The sequence below is a fragment of the Ziziphus jujuba genome, chromosome 2 (genome assembly GCF_031755915.1).
Source record: "Ziziphus jujuba cultivar Dongzao chromosome 2, ASM3175591v1".
NCBI lineage: Eukaryota > Viridiplantae > Streptophyta > Magnoliopsida > Rosales > Rhamnaceae > Ziziphus > Ziziphus jujuba.
In genome coordinates, this window is record NC_083380.1 from 28,268,272 (window position 1) to 28,294,361 (window position 26,090).

Sequence of the window (26,090 nt, forward strand, 5' to 3'; positions counted from 1 at the left end):
ATTTAACTCAAATCATATTAAATTATTACAAATTTAACCTGATATATTGTACAAAACATTAGATGATTTAAATAGTCTAATATAAACTAATAAATATTGCATTTTAAATGGCACATAGAGTCCTAATATAATATATCAACTGTACAGAGGGAGACAAAAAATTTTCGTTATGTTGGTTGAAGGCAAAATAGGTGGTGTCATTACACCGACTTTTAATCATCACCACAAGAAATTGGTGCAAGCAACATGTAAGTCAACGAGCATTTGCTTTTGCATAGCCATCCTTCAATTTCTTGAACCATAGAACATACATATCTGCCAATTGCAATTTTAAATAAACATTAGGACACCATTTACCATAAACGTTCTGCGAGTCAGTGGCCAAAATTTTGTGCCTTTTAATTTGCTTATAAGGGATCTAATTCCTTCCTCTTTGTTGAAAGATTTACAAGCTCGTAACCACTGAATTTTCACCAGTGCTCCCATTTATTACACTCTGAAAGGCTTGTTTACCCAAATTTAAGGACCATGTAATTTTGATTCTAGATGGTCAAATTTCACAGATTGTGATGAAAAAAAACACATTCATCCATAAGCATTTTTCACCCACATTTTGTTTGCAGCAACCCCATTTAGTTATATTCCAAAAACCAAATAGTTCCATTAAATACTAAAAACCCCAACAAAAACAAGATTACAAAAATGGGCAAAAACCACCATAATTTTTTTTCCAGGGCAACCAAAACCCACTACCAGATCTGGATCGGGGTGCCAGTCATTGAATTTATTGCTCTAAAAAGTTATGGCCATGCAGTACCAATTTAAACAGGACAATAACCACCCAGAAAAAGAAAAAAACATATGTACCAAATAAAACTTAGTAAGACCAGGACCAGAATGCATTATCTTCAACAGCAGGGAATCCAAAGTTACATGAACTTGCAGGCGGGTCCGAGTAATCCTCGTATTCCAGCTTGGGAAATATGTAAGAAGGAAACAAGCTTTTGTTCAAGTTGTCTTCTTCGTCTTGCGAAAGATCAGATTGATCAGGTTCGAAAACATAAGAAGAGTCAGCAGGCTCCATGAGTACAGAGGAGTGAGCTCCATCAGTGTAACGTGAAGGGCTGTCTGCATCAAGTATGTCACTCTTGGCAGAACTAATATCTTCCTGCTTACAGACCATAGCAGAGACTTTGGAAACTTCATCTTTCAAGGCCAATTCTTCTTCACTTGGCATTTTCTGTGTTTGTTCCAATAACTTGTTGGTTTCAGATAGTTCCAAGTTTACACCTTCTTTCTCTCTAAGAAGCAACTTGTCTTTAAGTGCAAGAATCTGTGAAAGGCAGAATTCAAATTCACCATAAGTGTTTAACTAAAAAGCTAGATATAACAAAAAAAACATCAATCGGGTTGTAAATTTTAAACATTAGTGCCCACCTCAACTTTCATTTTATCATTCTCCTTGAAGAGGCTCTCATAGTCAGCCTTAAGGCTGTTATAGTTTGCTAGCAGTGCCTCATAATCTTTCTCCAATTGTTTTGTCTTCCACCTTGCCCGGCGGTTCTGAAACCATATTGCAACCTGCCTAGGCTGCAAACCGAGGTCTTTTGCGAGCTGGATTTTCCTTTCCGGTTCAAGCTTGTTTTCGAGCTCGAAACTTTTCTCAAGAAACTGGACTTGATCAACAGACAGCCTCCTCTTTTTTCCAGGCTGGTGGAAATACTCATCAAATTCGTCGTCCCCATTTTCGTCATGATCAAAGGATTGGAACAAAGATGTATTTGATCCATTTCCTCCATGGACGTTTTGAAAGCTCATCATGGACCTTGAACCTGAATCAGGGGCAAACTGGATACTGTAAGGACAGCAGCACTAAAAGCAAATATTGATACTCTATTCTTGTGTGCTCGTTCATAGGAAAATTTGTAGATTTCTAACTTGTAATCCATGCATTGATGATCATATATTGTAATTTCAGGTACAATTTTTCATAAAAAAACTAGTTTTAGTCAGCAAGTTTGACATTTTAGAGAAATTTAACAGAACCACTATAACCAAAAAAGTAAAACAAGAGCCTATCAACACAACTCCATACCAATCATAACTAAATCAGCCCAACATCCAGGCATCAAATTACCTGGAAATTACAGAAGAAGTACAGAAATGAATAACCATATATTCTTGTTTTTAGTCAGGGTACATAAGAATTTTCCCCGAAATACCCATGGAAACATCACTTTCACACATCAGAAATACAGAGAGCACAATATTTATCTAAGTTTAATAAGGAAAAATACATATCAATTTAAAAGCACATAAATTACCCATCAGAAAGATAGCAAACTAGGACTCACAAATTTTTTAAAAAAAATTTGTTAGCTTTCCCGGAAAATTTTTCTGTTAAAAACTTTGCAGCAAAAACAGAATTCAAAAATTACAAAACCATAGCAAATATATACAGATTCGTTCAAAGCAGATAAAAGTTGTGAGCTGAAAAAAAAGGCATATATCAGAAGGATAAACCACATATAGAGAAAAAGAAGAAGATCGATACCAAGAAAAGAAGAAGAAGAAGAAGAAGAAGAAGAAGAATTCTTCGAAGACCCAGAAAGGAAAAGAGGATCAAGAGGCTGAGAAGCAGAAGAAAGGCCCTTTTGATTCTGAAGCAGAACGGTAACACCGCCCAAGACCCTCGAACCCCCCATGTTCATGTACGAAATCAGTAATTTTCTACTCTTAAAAGTCTCTGAAAACTGCCATGGACCAAGCTTTGATTTTTCTTTTTCCTTTTTTAGCTCTCTGATGATGGAGAAAAAGTTAAAAGAGTCTTAGAACCAGACGATCTATGGCTTGTGGCGAAAGAAGCTGGTGATAATGATTTCAGTGATGTGGGAAGTATGGGAACAACGGCTGCTCACACCCATCACTCAGAATAAAGGCAAATTATAGAAATGAAAAGCTTTCTTTTCTCTTTTGACTGTGTTTGAAAGGTGGTGGAGAAGTGGAGCTTGGTGTGTTTCTGAAAGAAAGGGAGAGAAGAAAGAGAGATGAAAGAGTTTCGAAAGAGTTTCTCTCTCTCAAGGAAGAGAGCTGACAGTGATATAATAAGGCTGGCAAGAGCTGTGGTGGACTGGACAAGGAAACCTCTCTATTTACTTTAATGCCCTTTCCCCTACTACCCAATTACCCATCCCATCTTCACTTGAGATTTTCACTCCTTTTTTTTTTAAAATTTAATTTAATTTTAATAATATTGTGCTTCTTCTCTTTTATTTTATTCTATTTTAGTTTTGCAAAATATGGAGACGTGGCTGATGAGAATCTGATCCCAAGTAAACCTCAAAATATTGAGACGTGACCACTGAGGGTGTTAGTTCAACGGAAAGGCCTTCAGTGTTACACTTGTCAGTTCAGGAGTTGGAGTTGAGGTTGAAATTTTGATAGGTTTCGTTATTATTTCGAATAATTCATATTGCAATATCGTATAGTACATAATTACAATCTGATTTTTATGATATTATTAAAAAATATATTTCAAAATTAAAGCAAAAAATATTGAGACGTGGAATTTAAAATCAGAATTATTATGATATCATTTAACATAGCTTTTTGAGAAACTACTTTTAGTATTTAAAAGCTCAAAAGCTGACTTTTTTTTTTTTTTTAAGTATTTGAAAATTTTTCTGAAAATACTTAAAAGGCAAGAGCTAATGATCAAAGCTGAATAATAGTTTTTAATTAAATATATTTGAAGAGGCAAAAAACAAAAATAAAAATTATGTGAAACAGAATCTATATGTATATAGAAATACCAATTAGATTGTATTTAATAGAAAACAATCACGTAAAAATATCATTAGTTTGTTCTCACATGAATAATTTGTTATTAAAACCATTATGTTCTGCACAAACATTATGGTTACCATGCGCTCATGGAAGTATGGTTGTGCTGAAGCTCGACTTTGTGGGTTTTTCACAAATCAAACGGAATAAAATCAATAAGAGAAACCAAACCAAATAAAATCGGTCATTATGGATTTAGTTCGATCTGGTCCAATTTGGGCTTTGACCTAATACTCTATTTTTTAAAAATATTATTATTTTAATTTGAATTCAATATTGTTAATATTTTAAATTACATAATTAAAAAATATAAAAAATATATATTTAAAATATAATTAATTATAATAAAAATATTAAAAAAATTAAAGTTTACTATATGATTGCTCTAATAAGATTTGGTTAAAAAATAAATGTTTGAATCAACTCAATCAAAGGATAAAAATTGAACTGAACCAAGTCAATTCGATTTGGTTAGTTCAGATTAATTTATGGCCACATAGAAGGATAGATTTATAATAAATAGTGAAATTTTATTTGCAAAATAATATTGATAGATGTTAGTAATTCACTTTCTATGAATTTAGAGTATATGCTTTTTATTGTCAATTACTAAGGCCCAAATTATTATAGCTTTTTTCTTGTATTTCTTCAAATAAGATTTTTAAAAAGTTACAAATTGATTTTAGTTAAAATAATATTGATTCATTTTCCATCGAATTAGAGTTTAGTTATTATTATTATTATTATTATTATTATTATTGAATTAGCGTTTAGTTATTATTATTATTATTTATGGTTGAGAAGAGATAGGTAATTTTTGTCAACTATCAAGGCCCTGATTGTTATAGATTTTGTTTATGTTTCTTAAAAAAACAAAAATTTAAAAAACTACTCTATACTTTTATTAAATGTTCTTTTAAAAGGTATAAAACACTTTTAGAAGTTAGAACTTAAAAGTACCTTTTGAAAATCATCAAAAACAAAACATAATACATTATCATATCATTTTTTATTTATTATAATTTGGGAGGGAGTGAATTTTAGTTAAGTTAAGATTTTGAAGTTAACTAAAAATATATTTTTAATAGTTTTACTATTAAAACAAGCCTTTAAATGCTTGTCATATAATTTGTTGAGCAAAATATGGTGTACAAATTTAATGATCCTAACATTACTTTAAAGTATTGATTATACAATATTTTTTTTAAAGTAAAATTGGAAAAATTACAATAATACCTCAATTGTTTTGCTGGTTCTGTAGAAATTTATGTTTTCAAGAATATTTTAAAAAACATGGCCACATTTTATTATTATTTTTTGTTTCAATGTCACCCTTTGTATAAATGCCAGTTGTGGTTTACAAGTGAAAAATTCAGGAAATACTTGAGAAAAAAATGGTAAACTAGTAGCCAAAATGGAATGTAAAGGGGTGTTTCTAAAAGTTTAGAAAAAATCAATAGTTTCTACAAAATTGTTGTAAACAGTGCAATATTTTTGTAGTTTTCCAATCAAAATAAAAGGTTTCTTCTACTTTTAAAACTAGAGTGCATAAAATATTTCAAATATTTCCTTTCAGTACAAAGGAATAGTTATTCAAAGTTCAAGACTAGTTCTTGTGCCAATTTTACATATAAAAAAAAAAAGGAGGAAAAAGATAATAATAATAAAAGAAGAAGAAAGATTCCAAAAAGACTGTTTCACACATAAATATATAATTCAATGAAAAAAAAAAAAATAATAAAAGTATAAAAAAAAAAAAACCAAAAATTTGCAAAAGTCCAAGTAAGCGTTTTCTAAAAATACCCCCCATTTTTTAAAACAATTTCATTTCCTATGCTTCGGTAGTTCTCGTTTCTTTTCGACTTCCTAAGCCCGACTTTTTGATTTGAAAGACGCCCTTTTTTCACTTTTTCAACTCCGTTCTTCTGTGGCTCCCTCTCGCTTTGCTGATCTCACTCCGATCGGCGATTTTCCAGGCGACAAATCGTCTAACGCATTGGTTGGCGGAGCCCTTGACTCTCTCGCTTACTGATCTCACTCCCATTGGCATTTTAATCTCCGCCACCCAAAGGTAATTCTTTTCATTTTTTGGGGGTAGATTCACAACATTCATTTTGCTCTGTTTGGAAATTTTGCGCATTCATAAATTTGGCTTTGTATCTGTCTGTTGGGGGTCCAAAGAGACCTGGTATGGACTTTTTTTTTTTTTTTTTCTTTTTCTCTTCTTCTTTCCAATCTTCGTGGTATGTAACTTTCTTCAATGACTGCTCAAATCTTAGATGGGTTTTTGTGGGTTTCTTGAAATTTTTAGTTTTTGAGGGATTTTTATTTTTATTTTTTCATAATTTGTGTGGGCTTAAGTGTTTGGTTGGCGGGAAATCTTGGAAAAGAAATGAGTAATTCTGTGGTTTCTTTTTTTCTCCCTCAGTGACGGTTTTCAATCTTCTAAAAAAGCTGCTCTTTTATTTATTTACTTTTTTTCAGGTTTGTGAGATTGTTGGCAGGTTGCAGAAGATGGGTTCTCTTTGAAAGGTGAACATTATCAACTGTCATTGGTAGTTATGGTAGCAGAGTTTTGAATGCTTCTGAAATTTTGAGTTTTGCTACCTACCCATTGGTATTTCAATTAAAGTGTTTTATGGAAAATGGAAAATTCTATATACTATCAGTATATTGTTTAACAATTTCTATTGTACTTCGAGTTTTACGGAAGTATTTGAATGGCTAAACATCTGAAGTTCCAAATTTAGAGTTCATCCTTTTTCAAATTCACATTTCAGATCCTTGAGGATGCAAAAATTGTATCCACCTGCAATTTGCACTAGTTCAGTGACTAGCCTTCGCTCATCCCATGATAAATGTAGCTTTTACGAATCCTTTATTTACTATTGAGAATCCAATGATTATAATATGCACTTGATTGTTTCTTTTGGTTGCTTGGACATTCGTGAAATCTATGATTAACATAATAAAGATGAAAACGATACACATAGTTTTACCATCACCTGCATTTAACACCTGTTTTTGTGTCAAAAGAAACGCTTGTTTCTTGTGTCTTTCACGAATCAAAGTGTTGATGAGTGCTTTTGTGAACTCCCTTATGAAAGCTTTTGTTTCTTTTTTTGTTTTTTGTTTTTTGTTTTATTTTTTCTCCAAAGCTTTTAAAGCATTTGATGTTTTTTTTAGTAGTGTATCTTGTATGAGCCTATGTGTGTAAGAACAAGCCTCAAGATCTTCAAAGATCCGACCATAGTTGTTGAGACACTCACCACTTGATATATATATTTTTACCATATACATATGAAATGGTGATTCAGTGCTAAGAGTCTACCAAATAAACAGCGTACTTTCTAATATTCTTGCTCCTAGCATTTGAATACCATTTTGAATAAGGAGATTAACTGTAAAAGTAGAAGAATTTACTTCAGTTTTTATTTTAAATCTCACCTGGTTGGGGTACTTCGTAGTAGTGGATCCTTCAACTTGATTTTCCCACTTGTTACTAACCATTAAGGACCTATGTTTCCCATATCTTGTAGCCTCCATAAGAATGACATTCATTAGATAATAAAACAGAAGAATTAGCTTCAGGGTTTTATTTGGAGGTTACCTGGTGGGGCCCCTTCAAAGTCGAGGGTCCTTCGACTTGATTTTCTCAGTTGTCGCTGCTACTAAGGATATACAATTTTAGCTTTTTGGGATATTATTTCTTTCTATTTAAAGAGCTTGCAAATTCATTTGTTATTACCACTTTCTAGGATGGAATTTATTTAATGTTCTTTCTTTTTACTCTTTCTTCAGGTCCCATTAACATTTCTAAGCTTTAGGTTTGTGATACTTGTGAAGTTGCTGTGTCTCTTATAAAATCATTTTCTTAGTAAAAGTGAGCTAAAGGTCAGCTCATCTAAGCAGTGGTTGACAATTTGTTAAGCTGAAGACATTGTCAAATCTGGCACATTGAGTAGCTGGCTGACCTATAGATGATTGACCATGTAAATACTAACAAATGACATTGAAGGTCAAGTATGCAGATAATGAAATTTCCAAGGCGTTACTTGATTGTCATTTTGACCTTCATCAGCACATCCGTTTGCTACGTAGAACGTGTGGGCTTCTCGATTGCATACACAGTTGCTGCAGATGCTGCAGGAGTTAACCAATCCAGCAAAGGCACAATACTTTCTACTTTCTATTATGGATATGCCTGTTCACAGGTTCCTGGAGGATGGGCAGCTCAGAAAATTGGGGGAAGGAAAGTGCTTCTCCTATCATTTGTCTTATGGTCAATGACTTGTGCATTAGTTCCACTTGACCCCAATAGGGTCTTAATCTTGGTGGTTGCTCGCTTGCTTGTTGGTGTCGCACAAGGGTTCATCTTCCCCTCTATCCATACGGTTCTAGCACAGTGGGTTCCACCCCATGAAAGATCCAGATCTGTTTCTCTTACAACTTCTGGTATGTATTTAGGTGCTGCTATGGGAATGCTTTTCCTTCCAAGCCTGGTAAAATATAAAGGACCTCAGTCTGTTTTTATTGCTGAGGCAGCATTAGGTGCCATGTGGTGTATACTTTGGTTCAAGTATGCCAGTGATCCGCCTCGCTCTGAACACCCCAAAGCTACAGCTGCTGGTTTTGGGGAATCTTTGTTGCCAATCAAAGGAAGCCAGAAAATGAAAGTTGAGAATGGTGGAAGTTCTGTCAGAAGTGCTGCCAAAATACCATGGAAGAGAATTTTAATTAGTTTCCCAGTCTGGGCAATTGTGGTAAATAATTTCACCTTCCATTATGCATTATACGTTTTAATGAACTGGCTTCCAACATACTTTGAACTAGGCCTCCAGCTTAGCCTTCAGGAGATGGGTTCTTCTAAGATGATGCCTTATCTCAACATGTTTATATTCTCAAATATTGGCGGGGTGGCTGCCGACTACTTAGTAACCAACAGAATCTTGTCTATAACTAGAACGAGGAAATTCTTGAACACTGTAGGCTTTATGGTTGCATCTCTTGCACTTATGGCAATTCCCATCTTTAGAACTTCTGGTGGAGCTGTCCTATGTTCTTCTGTGGCTCTTGGGTTCTTGGCACTTGGGAGAGCTGGTTTCGCAGTGAATCACATGGATATTGCTCCACGGTACGCAGGGATTGTTATGGGAGTTTCAAATACTGCAGGAACATTGGCCGGGATTATTGGAGTTGATTTGACTGGCAAGCTTCTGGAAGCTGCAAGGTCTGTGGATTCAGATCTTTCAAGTCCGGAAAGCTGGAAAGCGGTGTTTTTTATACCAGGGTTGCTCTGCATATTTAGTTCTTTTGTATTCTTGCTATTCTCAACAGGAGAGAGAATTTTCGATTAAGTTATGGGTTTTGCATGCCAAGCTCCTACTGTTCACGCTTGTCTGTGGAGACTGAAAAAGTTTTGCTGGTGAACCTGCTGGTCTAGTCTAGCATACCATTCTAGTTACCACAAAAGTGTATAGAACTTGAGAGACCCATAAAAGATTTGAGAAAGTCAGAAATAATGTTGTATTCCACCATTTCATACTTGCCTAGGAAGGTTATACTGAATTGAAGAGCCATTCAAAATTTGATAGTGGTCAGCATAGGGTAGATAAACTATTGAAAAATTGTTGTTTTATGTATTTGTTGAATTTTTTTAATTGTGTCTTTATACATGGGTTTAGTGCATGAACCCAAATGCTTGTACTTGGATTCCACCGAGGAAAGAAAAACTCAAAATAAAATCCTTGCATATTTTCCTGAAAAATAAAGAATTATATTTATATTTTTATTTATAAATTTTCTTTTTTAGATTCCACATGAGACACGTTACCAGAACCATGATTGTGAAATGTTGAGGTTACATGATTGGCCATATAGAAAAATAAAGGTATCCCTGCATAATGTGGAAGATTTGTTTCCCCTTATAAATTTTACATTCATACAAATTTTTGACATTCATTTTGGTTATAACATAAATCAGTTTAGAGATGATCATTATGGACCACACACAATTTGGAGTAGATGCATCTTTTAAAGATCTTTTTGCCAGTGCCAATCGGTGGTGCTAAAGTATACTAATTGCCAACTGCAAGCATTTGACATAGTTTTTGCTTTTAGTTTTTGGTTTATATATATATATATATATGTATATATTATTTTCTTCAAATGAAAAACAAAAATGAATTTAATAAGCTTGTTGGTAAGTTATTTATGTGTTTTTCTTTAAAGAGATTAATAAGTACATATGAATTAAAAAAATGATAAATAAGAAATACATTGGTATTAGAAAAACGTATATATTTTAAAAAATGAACATAATTTAATAAATAAGTATTTTGGTAAAAATTTTTATAAATATTTTGATACGGTTTTCCCAAAAAATAAAATAAAATAAAATAAAATAAAATAAAATACGTAACAACTGTTTGAAGTGAAATTCTATATAACTAGTAAAATCGTTTAAAACATTTTTTATTTTTATTTAAAAATGTAGCCAGCTTCTAAAAACCCTTTTTTTTTTTTTTGCCTTTTTTGTAATAATAAAATAAAAGATTCTGTTTTTCAGTTTTTGTTTTCGGCTTTTCTTTTCGACCTCTCACTGTCCCCGTTCCCATTCCGACTTAGATACAAAGAAGAAGCCCCTTTCACTTTTTCCAAGGCCTTTCTTTGGCTTTTTGATCGCAGCCCGATTGGCAGTTGAAGCTTCGGAACCCGAGGTATTCTTTCATGGAAATTTTCCATTGCTGTTTTTGTAAATTTTACGCATTTCATAACTTTGGTTATCTCAGTTGATGGGGTCCAAGGAAACCTGGTATCCTTTTTTTTTTTTTTTTTTCTTCAAATTTTCGTGTTGGTATTGATGTTTTATGCTTGGTAACTTCTTCGAAGACTGCTTGAATCTTAGATGGGTTTTTGTCCCTTTTTTGAAATTTTTTAGTTTTTGAGGGATTTCTTGATAAATTGTAGGGATCAAGAATTTGGTTGGTGGGAAAATGAGTAATTTTGATGTCTTTTTTTTTTTTTTTTTTTTTTTTTTCCCTAAAAAATTTGCATTTCTTCAGCTTGGTGAGATTATTGGTTGGTTCTAAAAGAAGGTATTCTCTTTGAAAGGTGAATATTATCTATGGTCGTTCGTAGGTCTGTTAACCGACTTTAAATGCTTATGAAATTTTGATTTTGCTGCTTGGCCTTTGATTTTTCAATTGAAGTCAGATGTATTTTCTTGGTCATTCTACCAATTCACATGACAATTAAAATCTTTTGGGTCGTTGATTACTATGCATTTTTATTACTTGGGCTTCAGGACCCCAAGTGGTATAGTCCAGCTTAACATTTCTATTTCAGGACCCCAAGTGGTATAGTCCAGCTTAACATTTCTATTTGATGATAATTCTATGTTATCTGCGTCTTCCCACTAGTATTTCACGTTCTGGTTCTGCTGTTATCTTTATATTTTGCTTCATGTTTTTGTTCATAGTGAATTTCCAGTAAAAACCTCCTAGAAAGGAACCAAAATCTGACTCCCGTGTATCGCAGAGAATTCTGAAACGACAACAGAACTTAGCCTTCTTCACTATCTGTGGGAATGAAGCGCAAGAAATGGTCAGAGCTGGAGGAACAGACCCTCCTTGCCAAGTATGCCGAGCTCCTCAAGTTGGGAACTCTAGCTAAGCTAAAGACCCGCGAGAAGAAGTTCAAGCCCATTGCGGAGCACGTCAACTCCATGCACCATATCCATGATCCCATAACCTTCCCTTTCAAATGGTCTTGGCGCGATGTTTCTATTAAGGTCCAAAACATGCGCCACCAATACCTGGGTGTTAAGCAGAAAATTCGGGTTTCCAAGGATGAGTTCAACTGGAATGATGGTGAAAATCACTGGGAGAATTTCTTGAAGTACAAGGAGGTCTTTGGGGATGTGGAGCTTGATCCTAAGGGAAAGAAATTGTGTGACAATGTGAATGTTTTTGGTGATTGTGGGGACTTGGGTTTTGGAATTGACTGCGAAGATTTGGAAGAGGATGGTGAAGAAGAAAGTTTGGAAGGAGAAGATGATGATGACGATGATGAAGATGTTGGTGGTCGTTGTGGTGGTGGTAGTGGTGGTGGTGGTGGTGGTGGTGATGGTGTTGGTAGTGATGATGATGATGACAGTGGTGGTGGTGATGGTGAAGTGGGGGATGAGATTGTTGGTAGTGAGGGTGAATTTGGGCCTGAGAGAGAAATTGGGGATGTGGGTTTTGGTCGGAAGAGGAAATTGAAGAAAGGGTTAGCAGTAAACAGGAGGTTGGGAGTGGTTAGTGCACAAATTTTGGAGCTGAGGGATGTAGTGTTGAAAAGGGAAGAGAGGAGGAGAGAGAGAGACTACAAGAGGGAGAAAGGTGAGGCAAACAAGGAAGAAAAGAGAAAAGAAGCTGAGCATAGGAAGGAGAAAAGAAGGAATGAGAGGGAAGAGGGGTTGGATAACAGGGAACTGGAATTGGAAGAGATGCAGGCGATGTGGGAAAGAAGGGAATATGAGAAAAGACTGAGGTTAGAACGAGAATTCAATGAAGAGGAACGGTGGAGCAGGATGAAGATGGAGGAGAAGAGAGAGGAGGATGAGATGGAGTGGAGGGAGAGAATGGTGGGTATGCAAATTGAGCATGAGAAGCAAATGATGCAATTGCATGCTGAGGCATGCCAGAACCAAATGCAGATTCTTGGACTGATGGCTAGACTTGTTTGTCAATTTGTCGGGTGGGCAAATGATGGGTTGGGAGGTGGATTAGGGTCTTTGCCGCCTCAAGTGCTGCAGAATTTGCAGCATCCGGGTGGATTGGGCGATAATGGGAAGTCCGATGCTAATTCGCCTTCAAAGTTCATATAAACTGTATTTCATCTGATCTGATACATACATTGTATTGTACCTTCTACCTAGTGTTAAAATTAATTTATTTTGATGATTTTAGTTACAAATTGAGATTGGAAAGAACTCTGTTTGTAATTCGGTAATCAATGCCTACTTGCATATGGCAGAGTGGCATATTCTTTCAAATTTCAAGCAACGATTGGACTTATCTATTTGCTCTTGGTCCATTATTGATTGTTTGAATGCAAAGAGGTGGTACATGGTATGTTAATGCATCAAAATGATGCTTTGCTAATGTGCTTTCTAAGACACCCTGAATCGAATAAATTGCTCCATCCTCTGGTTGGCGCATCTATGCCCCAGATAATATAATTTATAAACAGGTTCTTTGTTGGCGGCATGGATGAAAGACTAACATTGACTTAAAGAGTCAAATGTTGTTTTTAATAGTCTCTATTTGGAACAGCTGCTATTAGTGCTGGAGGAAGAAAGATCATGAGGCTGAGATATTAATCATCATCATAATCATGTGGTGGAGAGCAGCAGGAGAGAACCTTCTCTTAGCTGGATAATTGACCTCTTGCTCAACAATTATAAAACAGGAAGGAACTTCAAGCGATGGTCCCTTGACTCCTTAATGTGGAAACTAAAGCACACTAACTATGAAACCTGGAAATATCTTTTTTATTTTATTTTATTTATTTATTTATTTATTTATTTATTAAAATTAATAAGATAAAAGGTTTTTGGGCCACCAAAGTAAATTTCAAAAATGATTTTCAAGTAAAACACTTAAAAAAATATACTTACGACTTTATCTACCATAAAGCTTGAAATTCAAATAAACAGAATGGCTTTCATTTCTATCTCAGTAATCGATTGAATTAATAATTAGTTTATTATTATTAATATTATTATTTATTTAAAAGAAAAGAGGAAGAAACTGTTTTCTTATAGAAACAAATATAAAAAAAAGGAAGAAGAAGACTTTGAATCGTATTTGCAGTGTTTGACTGTGTAAAATTAAAGATATATTTCATCTGGATCCCTTATATTAATTACAATATAATTTTTTAAATTTTTAAAAATTACAATTAAAAAAGAAAAATGAAAGAAACAAATATAACAGCAAAACGATGTGAAATTGATGATACTTTTAAAGGGTGAGGGATCATATAATAATATTTAAATCAAATCGGAAGAGCGGTGAAATAAATCCGAAACTTCGTCAATGCCACATGGCGAAAGGCTATTGGAAGGAGTTGGAGTATTAGGCGCACATGAGCAGGTAGGAAATTGTACCCTGGCGTCCGCATCGTCGTCAGTACCTTCGATGTAAGAAACTTTTGTTGACAAAATCAGTTTCTGATTCTCTCTCTCTCTCTCTCTCTCTATCACATTCTTCTCTCTTCTTTTCCTCTCTCTCTCTCTCTCTCTCTCTCTCTCTCTCTCTCCAAGCCGTTTCTCACTCCAATCCTCCATTCCTTCAGGTATGCTTACTCTCTTTTTATTTATTTTATTTTATTTTTTGGTTAATTGGCAGTTTTTTAATGTTCTGATTGCATGTAGCTGTAAATATATAGATATGCATGTAAATTTTGTATATGTATATTTTTTTTTAGAGTCTGAACTGTTAAACTTATTGTTCAAATGGTTGTGGATTTTCTGGTATTTGTCAACTATGCCTACCAGCATAACCAGTTTTTCACGTTGTTTTCGTTATCTTTATCTTTATCTTTTTTTTTTTTTTTTTTTTTTCTTTTTTTTTTGGTTTTGGTTTTTGTCTAGATTTTGGATTTTTCTTTTTTCAGAGGTTAAATGCCTAAATGTGTTCTGCTTAGTTTGTATGTTATGAGAATCTTTGTGCTGAAATTTGTTTAGCTGTTGCAAAATGTATGTTAGATTATAATTGTTTGGGTTTTGTCTCTGTTTCTGAAATGATGGATGTGGCGAGCTAATTGAATTCCTTAAATTTTAACTGACGCTTAATGGACAATGATTGGATCTTCTTGATTCTGTCACACAATTTAAAATAACCAACCAACCAAAAAAAAAAAAAAAAAAACCAAAAAATAATTAAATTAGATAAATCGAAGAAGAGCACCATGTAATTCTTGATGAAGCAATGCGGAAGAGCAAGTTTGTTAAACTTTGATGATGATTTATGAGTATAAGCTGTGGGCGAACTTTGTGTTAGATGGAGCTTAAGATCATAAACTCTAAGGAATATGTGAAAGATATTAAGACCTTCAGCCTATGGTATTTTTGTTTTGTGCAATGTAATTTTTTCAATGGTATTCATTTTATTTCTTCTTTTAGAATAACCTTATAATTGGATTTTATATATGCAATAATAAAGTGGCAGTGTACTCATCGACATCACACTGTTCTCTGAAATATTGCAATCACGATTTTCTCTCGGTCTCTTCTTCTATGTTGCTCAACTCTGAGCTCATTTGCCGTCTCCGATTGGGATTTTTCCGACGAACCCACATTTTCGTGTAAAATACTTTTGGAAACTTATCCGTTGGTTATTTGATTTGGATGTTCATAGGTTCTTTGATTTGACTTCCACTTTTCTTTTGTTTTTAATCTTTTATTCGACGTGAAGGTCATAAAGCTCGAGAAATCCAGGAATGGCACCTCCGATCCTTTCACTGGCTCTGCCTTCTGAGACTGGTCGAGTTCTCAGTATTCAGTCTCACACAGTTCAGGTATTGGTGCTTTCCTTTATGCTTACTTTTTTTGTCTGTTTAAAGAAAAAACTGGAAAGAATACAGGGATGATTAAATTGAAGCCAAGCCAATTAATCTAAGAAAGTCTAGTTTTTCTTTGACTGATACTGTAGTTGTGGATGGCCTGATTGTGTATGATGCTTTTTGTGTTGGCTTGATGTGAAAAGTCTTATTCTTTTTATTTATTTTTTGGGATGTTAGTTGTTCTGCAGAAGTGCTTTCTTAATTGTATACATAATTTTATCATTCATATTAATTCACGCCTGTCTAAATTTGATTCTCAACAATATTATTGAGTTAGGATTGAGGGAAATGGACCAGAAAATGCTTTTGTGATTTGACTGAAAATATTATGTGGTTAAGAGTTTATTTGAATGGTTTCTTCTTCACCCCTTTGCGAGCACATAACGATACAAAGACAGCTTTTATGGCATACCCCAGCCTGCAATTTTTAGTTGGTTACATATGACTGACCATGCATTCTATGGGATATCCCACCATTTGACTTGTTTTCTTAACTGCAGTAGTATTTTGAGTACAACAAGTATGGTAAAATTTATTGGTCCGAGAAGGGCAGAAAGGCAGGGTCATGGCGCAAATGATTGTTATATATATATATATATATATATAGTATTAAATTCCCTTTTTTTGGGACTTGCAGGCATTGCTTAAATAAAGAGCAACATGGTTGGATATTCCCTTCTTGTCGTATTCTTGATTTTGTTTGGTTAAAGGTTTGGAAGGGCCTTGGTATCATATGTATTTTCTGTATAAACGAAATGATTAATGCGTTTGTCTATATTGTATCATGGTGCATTATCAATCAAACTAACTTAAAATGTAAAATTGAGCACCAAAGATAAATTCAATCTAACATCGTATGCTTGTGTCTCCCTGATGTGGTCAAATTTCTTATATTGGATACAAAGTACGTCCTTCTACAAGTTTTTGAAGATCCCTATGTTTAAAGTAATAATAAATGTTTTGGTGGGTGATTTAATAGACATTTCTAGGATATGCATCTGTGGTTGGGAAGATGCAGTGGCTATGGTAGGTTGGTGACTAAGGTAGGCCATAGGCGCGGTTGCTAACTTGTCTATCATTCTTTTTTGAAAAACTGGATTCTTCAACTGACATGGCCTGAGACAGAATAGTTACTTATGGAATCACATGGGCTTGTATCCTTCCTAGTTGGTGTCTTTTGGTTGTACTCAGTTCAATCTAGGAATTATTGTTGTTTTAAGAGAGGGTATTTGTCGTCATCTACGCATTACTATTGATAATGAAAGGGCAATATGCTGCCAGCGAAAGGACTCAAAATTAATATGCCTTGTCCCATATCCCATGGTTACCAAAGATGGACTGCTAACTGTTCAGTTTGTTTATAATGACCCAATTTTAAATTGGACCCCATGTAACTTCTGAATTTTCTAGGATTTGCAAGTGGATCAGGGGAAATAATTTATGAGAAGGATGTCAACCTTAAAGGAGTAACAACTGTCTCAGTGGAAGTTTCCTAAATAGTTCGATCACTTGATAAAATTGTTTGTCTTAGATTTTGTCTTAAACAACAAGAACTTATGCCATGGAACATGCCAAAAGCATGTGTTTTGTTTTTGTTAGATATACAGGAAAAGTACATGATCTAATATGATGCTATAAACTTGGATCTTAAATCTTAGGCTACATTATCAAAATTGGCAAAGTTTCAGTGTTGTGGAGATAAGAATCGTAATGAGAAGTAATGGAATTTTATATTGTCGTATTGGAGAACTGGTGGGGTAGAATATCAATGTATTCATATGGATGATGCTTGTATTATCTTGAGAAAGTTATAGTATCCTGTTATGTAAATGCGGCTGTAGATGGGGAAGTATCTGTATTGATACAATACAACATGAGTAATAGGAGTTGTATTGAACATGGCTGGAGGTACCTTGAACACTTGCCAGTACATTATGGCACTTGGGGGTGGTTTTCAGGGATGTAGGTTGACTTTTAAAAGCAGTAAATGGATTTGGCAAGGCCCCTTGAAATGCAATTTAAGCAAATCTGAATTAGGAGGATGATTTCACATGAGGGGTAGAATTTGTTGGGTGATGGCCAAAGCTGGATTGCAACAAATTTAGTTTCACATTTGGGGCTGCATGTAATTGAAATGGGGGAGGGAAGCTTTCAAAGGAGGATGGTTTTGAGCTGTAAAATGGACAGAAGACTAGACAGCCCAAGTCAGTCATACATGAAGCAATCCCGCTGGTTGTTGGAACTTGAATCTAGTTAGATATTTTTTGCTTGCTGACTGGTTTTTAACCAAAACATAAGGACCGATCTATAAGGAAAGGTAGCTGATGTGGCACTTAACATAGTTGGGCCATCTTTTATTTGTTATTCCTTATACTTTTTCTTCTATGTTACCAGAGACATAATTATAATTTGATAAGAAGTTACAAAAAAAATGAAATTATGATAGATAAACATTGTGTTGGTACTTAAATAAATAAATGAAAAAATCCTGCTAATTTAGTCTTTTTTATCTTTTTTAAAACATAAAATATAAATAGGTTTTTTAAATTAAAAATAAATATTTTTTGAAACAAGGACAAAGTAATCTATTTGAAATCAAGTAAAGAAATACTTAAACAGTTTATGGAGAACTAAATTCAAACAAATGTGACCCTTAGACATGTAACTGCACCAATCCAGATAACAAATTTCTCCTCATGCATCATTGTAGTGTCTATTGGTTTGATTGTTAGATACTCCTTGTCATATCCTTGTTTTGAAATGCTAAAAAATAATTGCAAGAATTTTCTTTTTTAATTTATGAGTTGTGCAGTTCTGAGATTCATGTGCAAGAAGCAAATTTCATCTGTTGGCATTGGATCTAAGACCTTATTGTTGTTGACTACCCTTATTTTCCTCGGCTTTCATAATTTTTAATGTCTAAATTTTGGTTCCATTATCTGTATAATGAATCTCTTGCAATACCTTACTTCTTTGCTACTTCCCTGTAGGGATATGTTGGAAATAAATCCGCTGTCTTCCCTCTCCAACTGTTAGGCTATGATGTTGATCCAATTAATTCAGTGCAGTTCTCAAACCACACAGGTTAGCTGCTTCTTTTACTTAATTCAAACAGTTTCAGAATTCTTGAGGCCTGATATATGGTGTGATGATCTGTGGTCTGTCCATCTGTACAAGTTCAGGGCTTCAGGCATGCTATCCTCGCTAAGATGATTGCGATATCATGAATTCATGATTAAATTGATCTTAACATGTTACAGGATACCCAACTTTTAAGGGTCAAGTTTTAAATGGCCAACAATTATGCGACTTGATAGAAGGCCTTGAAGCAAATGATTTATTATACTATACTCATTTACTAACAGGTATTTCTCATAATTTTTTTTGGTTATATTTTGTTATATGTGGCATGCTAGGCTAGAAAATCTCTCTTGGAGAATTATATGATATTTTTTTTTGCATGATAAACTGGGAGGGGGGAGCTCTATTTGGAAGTAGGTTTTATGAGACAGGAAGTGTGCACAAAAGGCGCACAAAATATGCATTTGTTCTAGAATTTGAGAGAAAACAAATTTTGATACACTGATTGATGTTTTTATTAGAGGTTGTCAGCATGAAGTATTGTTGCGCTTTTGTTTCCACACTGTACTTATTTGTGAAGAGACCCTAAGTTGAGATACATTTAAAATGGATTTGGAAGTTTTCAGTCTAGATTAAATTTGAATAGCCCAAGGTTTTTGCTCTAGAATGCTCCACTAACCTTTCAATTCATACTTTTACACTTTGCACAATGCAGGTAAGGGGAAAATAGCTTGCAGCTATGATTTTCAGAATATTTTGACTAGGAATCAAGTGTAAAAAAAGCGTTCATATTGAGCCATTAATATTGATTTTTTGGATAATGCAGTAGGTCAATTTGTTCCAATTATCACACTTTTTCAGTTTCAGCAGAATGGCATCGGACATGGCTGAATTAAAATGTGTTAAATACGTAAAAATGGATTTAAAAAATTATTTTGGCTTTCTGTATTCTTTGTGGCGTTAACTTGAGCTAAGTATTTAATTGAGTTTGATGATGTATTATGTTTATCTTCTGCCTTTTTGGAAGGCCACAAGAGAAGGGGGGTTACTATGGTTTACATGAATGTGGTAACATGTCTAGTATATAATGCAAAGTTTCCTGATAAGCCTCTTGTGCTGGGACTCAACGAAACGTATTTTTATTATCTCATGGCTGCTTGTTTGGATATCAATGTCAATTCTGATAATAAAAAGCATATGATATGTTAGTAGCATTTTCTCATCCACTACTAAAAAGCATATGATATGTTAGTATTGATAGGAAATCAATACGTAGGGTAAAGAAGATGATTAGAAATCCCCAAAAATTAAAATACGACAAAAAATTAAACAATATAGTAAAATTAAGATATCCTTTGTCTGTTATAGATAATTACTATCTGCTCTGCTTTAGGATTCAAATGAGAAGGTTTTCACAAGTAATGTTGATTTGAGTAGGTCATTTAGAGTATATGCTGTAGAAGTCTTCAAACAAATTTAATCGTTGTGGCTTCATCTTTATGGAGTTATGTTGTAGTCTATATTTTTAAATCATGAGGTTGAAAAGGTTGCGATAGCTTGCATTATAATGCCTAGAAGGATTTGTTTAAATTGCAAGTTGTGATTAATTTGGAAACCTCATGCTTTTTGAGATAATATTTGAATAATTCCTTTCATTTTCCTTATTTCCTTATATTGTTTTCCACTAAAGCTACGTCTGTTTTGCTCTTACTAATTTTTTTTATATTTTAATGTTTTGAACTTTTGTCACCTATGAAGAAAACTCTTGTTTAATTGACATACTGCAGGCTATATAGGTTCAGTTTCCTTTTTGAGCACTGTGTTGGAAGTTGTCAATAAGCTTCGCTCTGTGAATCCAAAACTGATATATGGTAAGTAGATCAAAATTCCTTGACCATTAGCTGTTGAGATGGCTAGGGCATGTAAATATTGAACCTTTGACTTTGCATTTTTCTGTCTCCTGAACATTTGTGTTGAGGCAGTTTGAAAAATGAAGCCCAACCTGTTGAAGAGCTATTGTTTTCTTGCTTTTCTTTTCAACCTGCATTAGGACTTGTTTATCTGGCTATTGCATTAGACTTCGCATGGATACATCTTCACTTCTAATGCAAAATTATGAGATGTTTGGCAGTATTATAAAATATTGCGATAATTAATGGTTGAAATTAAATCAAGCTTCTCAAGTTAATATTTGCTGGAAATGAAATTCGTTTTTATTCAACAGTTGGAATGAAATGTCGTTGCTTTTGTCCTGATGATGGTTATATTAGCTTGTAATTGAATTTTCAGTATTTAAAGTAGAATGGTTAAATGTGAAAGAAATACCTTTATTGAAGATGATTTTGTGGAAATAGTTTTTCCTTTCTTGGCCAATTCAACTGGGGGATAATTATCTAAAATTTATTTCCTTATTTGTTTCCTTGTTAGTTTATTTTTTCTAGCTGCATTTTTTTCTGTATAGTTTCCTTTTCATTCCTTGTGTGTTTATATATATAGTTTTGCCACCCACCCTTTAGAGAATAACTACGAAATATGAGTCACTTTTTTCCTGCATAAGCTTATTCAGTTAAAAATGAATTGCTTGTCCTATTCATATTTGACAACCACTATGTTGCCAACTAATAACCTGCACCCTTTCTTCTATCTTCTAAGCAACCTACTGCACCTGATACCTTAAACTACCCTTGGTAAAATATTACATTAAATGCTATAAGACTGCTTCTTATCTCCAATGCCAAAATAACACTTTAGATTCTACAAAACCCTTAAGGTGTACCATACATCAGCACTGAAAAATTTTGCAGTAGGCATTCTGACGACCCATATTTACCATAATTGCCCAATAATTATGATCATAAGTTCTTGCAAATGGCTCTGTATAGCCTTAAAAGTCTTTAAGATCCGTGGGGTCTGTTTTTCTACTAATAGTAGCTGTAAAGTATGCAGTGACTGTTGACTGTGTATTTTGTGTCAAGAGAATGTGCTTGTTCATCTTATTTACTACTTGTTCCCCTTTATTCTTATTAAACCATTGTCCCCACTCTGCAGTCTGTGATCCAGTGATGGGTGATGAAGGTAAGCTCTATGTCCCTCCAGAGCTGGTATCAGTCTACCGAGAGAAGGTAAGCCACCTTCTTTATTGCATGGATCTCTAGTATATCTTTATATTTATCCTTTATATATGCGTAAAGTGAGTTGTTTGGATGTTATTAGTTGATAACTAGTGAAACTTAAAGTACATGTTAACCAGCATCTGCTTCTGTTCTTTATGTTTGGATTGATCTAATAAAACTAAATAACTTGAGGAAGGATTTGATATTGAAGTTTGGCCCGTTCTTGTTATTATTTCTTGATGTGAACTTATTGAAGTCTAAATTTGATAATTGTTACTTTTTGACACACTATCTAATTAGGTAGTTCCAGTGGCTTCAATGTTAACTCCTAACCAGTTTGAGGCAGAACAATTAACAGGGTTCAGGTAATTTCAGATAGCACATCATACGATAAGTAATTTATCACATTATTCATTTTTAATTATTGGATTATCGTCTAGTTGGATATGCAACTGCATATGATTTTCCTTTTCCTATTAATGTATCAGATATGAATGAATTCTCCTTTTTTGGTCTGAATATCAGTATATTAAAGGTTAGCTTCATTGTTGAAAGAAAAAATTATTCATTTTTTAAAGTTTTATTTTCAAAATCGATGTTTTATATGTTAAAACATTGTAACTTAATACTACTTTTGTGACGTAGTCATCTAATTATCTAATATTCTATTTCAAAAAGAAAAAGGGAAAATAAAATTCCATTTTATTTTACCAAAATGTTTTTGAACTAATTTCTTGGGAAAATATGGATATCATTTGAAGAAGCAAAATGAATATCTCAATCCATAATGGAAGGAAATGAAGTATGGATTTGTCAGAACATATAACACTGCTTCCTATCTCCTACATGCATGCACACACAAAACTGCCTTATGAAACTTTAGACTAATAAAATGTAACGTCTGAGTCTGATTGAAAGCAAAAGCTGTTTGTTGCTAATGGTGATGGACATTTGTGTAGTTGCCTGGATGGTGTTAGGTCTCACATCATTGTATTCCATTGATTTTAAACCTTTTGCTTTTTATGTGGTAGTTAGTATTTCAACATTTGCTTTCTGAAAAAAGTCATTTGTCACAGGATAGAGTCTGAAAAAGATGGCCGCAAAGCTTGCAACATTCTTCATGCTGCTGGACCTTCAAAGGTTTCATTATCTACAATTTTATGTTGCCCGAACAACTAAATGCTTGCACCTCTGATATGATCACTTTTAATATTACCAATCCTAGAAATCAATAAATGACTAAGATGGTAAATTCACCCACATGTTTACTATTGTGAAAGGGAGGTAAAAAGGGAAATTAAAACTTGAAATAGGTTCAGTAGTGAAAGATTAGTTTAACTTCATATGACATTGAGCCTAAAATCTAAGTCTTACCCACCAAGACTGAATTTGTAGTTATTCTCATGCAGTAAAATCATTTCATATACAGATGTTCAAAGCTTTTTGATAAAGTTTTATTTCTTACAGAAAAAGAACCGAACAAAAGAATTTTTATTTTTTATTTTTTATTTTTTTTAAATATCTTTAAGCTCAACCTCTTTCTTTCTCTCATCTTACATACATTTGTGATATACTATGTAATTTGTTATTAATCTCAGGTTGTGATTACAAGCATTAGTATAGATGGTAATCTTCTCCTCATTGGTAGTCATCAAAAGGAAAAGGTGGGTTTTCCTGTATTTAAAGTTTGAGATTTATGTTTGGTTTAAACACAATCATTATGCTGCTTATAATTTTTATTTTGTTTCTGTGACTGAATATTTTAGATGAATGATAAGGTACTGGATTAAGGTTTTAATTTGGAATTAAATTTTGGCAGTCTAGTATCTAAAGAACTTTTCCTTAATCCTTATCAGTGGTGCCGAAAGTAACAAGTAGCATAACTATTTAATAAGTTGACCTTGATGTTAAACCGACTCATTACATAAGCTATAAGTAGCAAAGATGTTAATTGTTAGATTTGTTGTCTCTGTTCAATATGGGATTTACAAGTAAAACTTTTTGCTAGATTATAATGTTTACTGGAATTTATCTTAATCAGTCTCTTCTTCCTACCAATTTATCGTGGCTTATGGAAAGTTGGTGAATAATAACTCGTAGATGGTAGTGGAAGCTTACCCTCTGTCATCAACTTGCTGCATCATCAGCTCAAATTGTAAACCTCTCTGAGTTGAGATCACAACAAAAATCTAGTTTTTTTTTTTTTTTTGGTGGGGTGGTTTCTGTATGGTTAACATTTAGCATTAAAAATTGAAATTTATACGCAAAGTATGATTTTTTGATGTTGCAGATTATGATTATGGAAAAACACTTTCATCTTTTTTATTAGTTTTAATTTTTATTTCTTATGTTTTCCATCTTGTATGTGCAAATTATATATATGGCTACGTTAGTATGTATTGCTTGTTTTCAAGATTAGTTTTAGCATGCTAAAGCTTTAAATTTTCACTTGAACATGATAGGGTCAGTTGCCCGAGCAGTTCAAGATTAAGATTCCCAAAATTCCTGCATACTTCACGGTATGTCCTTGAAAACTTTTTCATTTGCAATGCTATGTTGATACTGGCCTGTGCACTGTAGTGTTGTTGTAGGAGAGATCATTCACGAGCAAATGTGTGTTTATTAATTTTGTACTTACGTGCATGTTCCAAATCAATTAGCATTAGACCCTAGCCTCGATGACCACAACAATTTCTACTATCTGAATACATAGTCAGAAGCCTTCCAAATATTGTAGTATGAATTATCAGGCAATTAATAGCATTGCGGCTGTCCTTTAACTGTCAATAAGTATTAGACCATGACCTCAGAACTTCATGGCAAGTCCAATGCCAATGACCACATCTTGTTGGAGTCTCCATGTGTGCCCTTGTGCCACAAATGGTAGCTTGCTTTTAGCCAACACTATCCCTAGCTTCTTTCCCTTTGATATTCTTCTCTCTCTCCTTTCCTTTTCTCTCATCTTTATCCCAAATTGCTCTTGATCATCTAATTTAATTGGTTAGAAAGAAATGGAAGATTATTTGAAGAATAGCTAAGAGGGAGATCATTTTATGCTTTGATTGGTACTTATATTCCCATTTATAAAGATCTTCTAGATTGACAATTATTTTTATATGCTTCTAGGGAACAGGGGATCTTATGACTGCACTTCTTCTTGGTTGGAGCAATGTAAGTTCTCTTAAGATGTGGTGTGAAACCGACATCTTTCCTTTTCTTGCTTATATTCTTTTGTTTATGCTAACTATTTTTCTTGGTACATCCAGAAATATCCCGACAACCTTGGCAAGGCAGCAGAGCTTGCAGTATCAAGCTTGCAGGTATTTGTTTTGTTTCGTGGATTATTTCCTTGAGTTTTCAACACGACATTGATTAGGGGATTGGGGATTGTTTATTTTTTAATTTTTTTAATTTTTTTTTTTAATAAACAAGGGTTGGAATCAAACACGTGAATGACCTCGTACTAAATCCATAAGCATTCCCATCTGAGAGATGGGAAGCCTGCTTCAATTGATTTTGAAAAATCTACACTTTCTTTTAATATGTATTTTTCTTTTTCGCAGGAGATGTGATATTAGATGTTACACCAATTTTATTTTATTTTTATTTTTTAAGCAAATAGTGGATATGCTTAAAATTTATTTATAATACAATCAAATAATTGGTCTAATTGTTCGTGGTGTAAGTTGAAGGCATTAAAAGTTTTCCAAAATAATCATAAGATGCTGCAGAGCAACAAGTTTCTAAACTGCTCATGCTTACACCAATGAGTGTCTCGAAAGAGTTGGTTTGATATCATTAAATAGTAGTTCATAGTTTTCATTATGTTGCTGGAACCCTCTTGGTTAGAAAAAAGATTTGACTGACGAAATATCGAATAATTCCAGGCACTTTTGCAGAGGACTCTGAAGGACTACAAAGAGGCTGGACATGATCCCAAATCAAGCAGTTTGGAGATTCGATTGATTCAGAGTCAGGATGACATTCGTAATCCTGAGGTTAATTTCAAAGCTGAAAGATACGACTGACTGGGCGATAAGCATCAGAATACATTTAATACTCATGTTTCATTTGGAAACAATATATGTCATGATTGTGCTCTTGCTCAAAAAGTTCGGGTAGGTCATGGTGTAAAGGTGAAAGGAAAACTTTTTTATTTTATTTTATTTTTAAGTTGTAGCCAGCATAGAGAGAATAATTTTCCCTCAAAATAGAAACATGTAAATGTGACAGCTTTACTCCTGTTTGTGGAGATATAGCAAACTTGTCTTCACAGTATACAAACTATACGTACACATGGTATATGTTGGGTGACAAACTATACGTATACATGGTGCATGTTGGGGTTAGGGTTTGTATTCTCCATTTAAAAAAAGAGTAAAAAAAGAAAGCTTTTTTTATTAATTTATTTTCACTCAGAGCCTACCACCATATTTGATC

At 33.7% G+C, this 26,090-nt stretch overlaps 4 protein-coding genes across 10 annotated transcripts; 3 read left to right on the forward strand and 1 right to left on the reverse strand.

Moving 5' to 3' along the window:
• Positions 1-631: 631 nt before the first annotated feature.
• On the reverse strand, positions 632-3,096 carry LOC107415706 (homeobox-leucine zipper protein HAT5). Its single transcript, XM_016024091.4, has 3 exons — positions 2,555-3,096; positions 1,438-1,832; positions 632-1,333 (listed from the first exon to the last, which is right to left on the reverse strand). Exons 1-3 carry the CDS (start codon positions 2,709-2,711, stop codon positions 878-880), a joined length of 1,008 nt encoding a protein of 335 aa, XP_015879577.3. The 5' UTR covers positions 2,712-3,096; the 3' UTR covers positions 632-877.
• Positions 3,097-5,673: 2,577 nt separating this feature from the next.
• LOC107415713 (probable anion transporter 5) lies at positions 5,674-9,634 on the forward strand. Its single transcript, XM_016024098.4, has 3 exons — positions 5,674-5,914; positions 6,328-6,375; positions 7,645-9,634. Exon 3 carries the CDS (start codon positions 7,869-7,871, stop codon positions 9,198-9,200), a length of 1,332 nt encoding a protein of 443 aa, XP_015879584.3. The 5' UTR covers positions 5,674-5,914; positions 6,328-6,375; positions 7,645-7,868; the 3' UTR covers positions 9,201-9,634.
• Positions 9,635-10,361: 727 nt separating this feature from the next.
• Positions 10,362-12,909, forward strand: LOC107415657 (stress response protein NST1). Of its 4 annotated transcripts, none has more exons than XM_048473087.2 (2): positions 10,362-10,657; positions 11,383-12,909. In XM_048473087.2, the coding sequence occupies exon 2, from the start codon at positions 11,432-11,434 to the stop codon at positions 12,713-12,715; it is 1,284 nt and encodes a 427-aa protein (XP_048329044.1). In that variant the 5' UTR covers positions 10,362-10,657; positions 11,383-11,431; the 3' UTR covers positions 12,716-12,909. The 4 variants fall into 4 exon arrangements, with proteins under 4 accessions (XP_048329044.1, XP_048329043.1, XP_048329042.1 ...); XM_048473086.2 differs by having other exon boundaries at positions 10,362-10,562; positions 11,324-12,909; XM_048473085.2 differs by having other exon boundaries at positions 10,363-10,562.
• Positions 12,910-13,906: 997 nt separating this feature from the next.
• Positions 13,907-26,064, forward strand: LOC107415711 (pyridoxal kinase). 4 transcript variants are annotated; one of them, XM_016024096.4, is made up of 14 exons: positions 13,907-14,187; positions 15,057-15,198; positions 15,309-15,411; positions 18,447-18,540; positions 18,717-18,821; positions 20,325-20,408; positions 21,586-21,659; positions 21,951-22,015; positions 22,727-22,790; positions 23,249-23,314; positions 24,113-24,169; positions 24,777-24,821; positions 24,917-24,970; positions 25,538-26,064. In XM_016024096.4, exons 3-14 carry the CDS (start codon positions 15,334-15,336, stop codon positions 25,676-25,678), a joined length of 927 nt encoding a protein of 308 aa, XP_015879582.2. In that variant the 5' UTR covers positions 13,907-14,187; positions 15,057-15,198; positions 15,309-15,333; the 3' UTR covers positions 25,679-26,064. The 4 variants fall into 4 exon arrangements, with proteins under 4 accessions (XP_015879582.2, XP_060670165.1, XP_060670166.1 ...); XM_060814182.1 differs by lacking the exon at positions 15,057-15,198 and having other exon boundaries at positions 13,907-14,067; positions 14,120-14,187; XM_060814183.1 differs by lacking the exon at positions 15,057-15,198 and having other exon boundaries at positions 13,907-14,067; positions 14,132-14,187.
• The last annotated feature ends 26 nt before the right edge of the window (positions 26,065-26,090 follow it).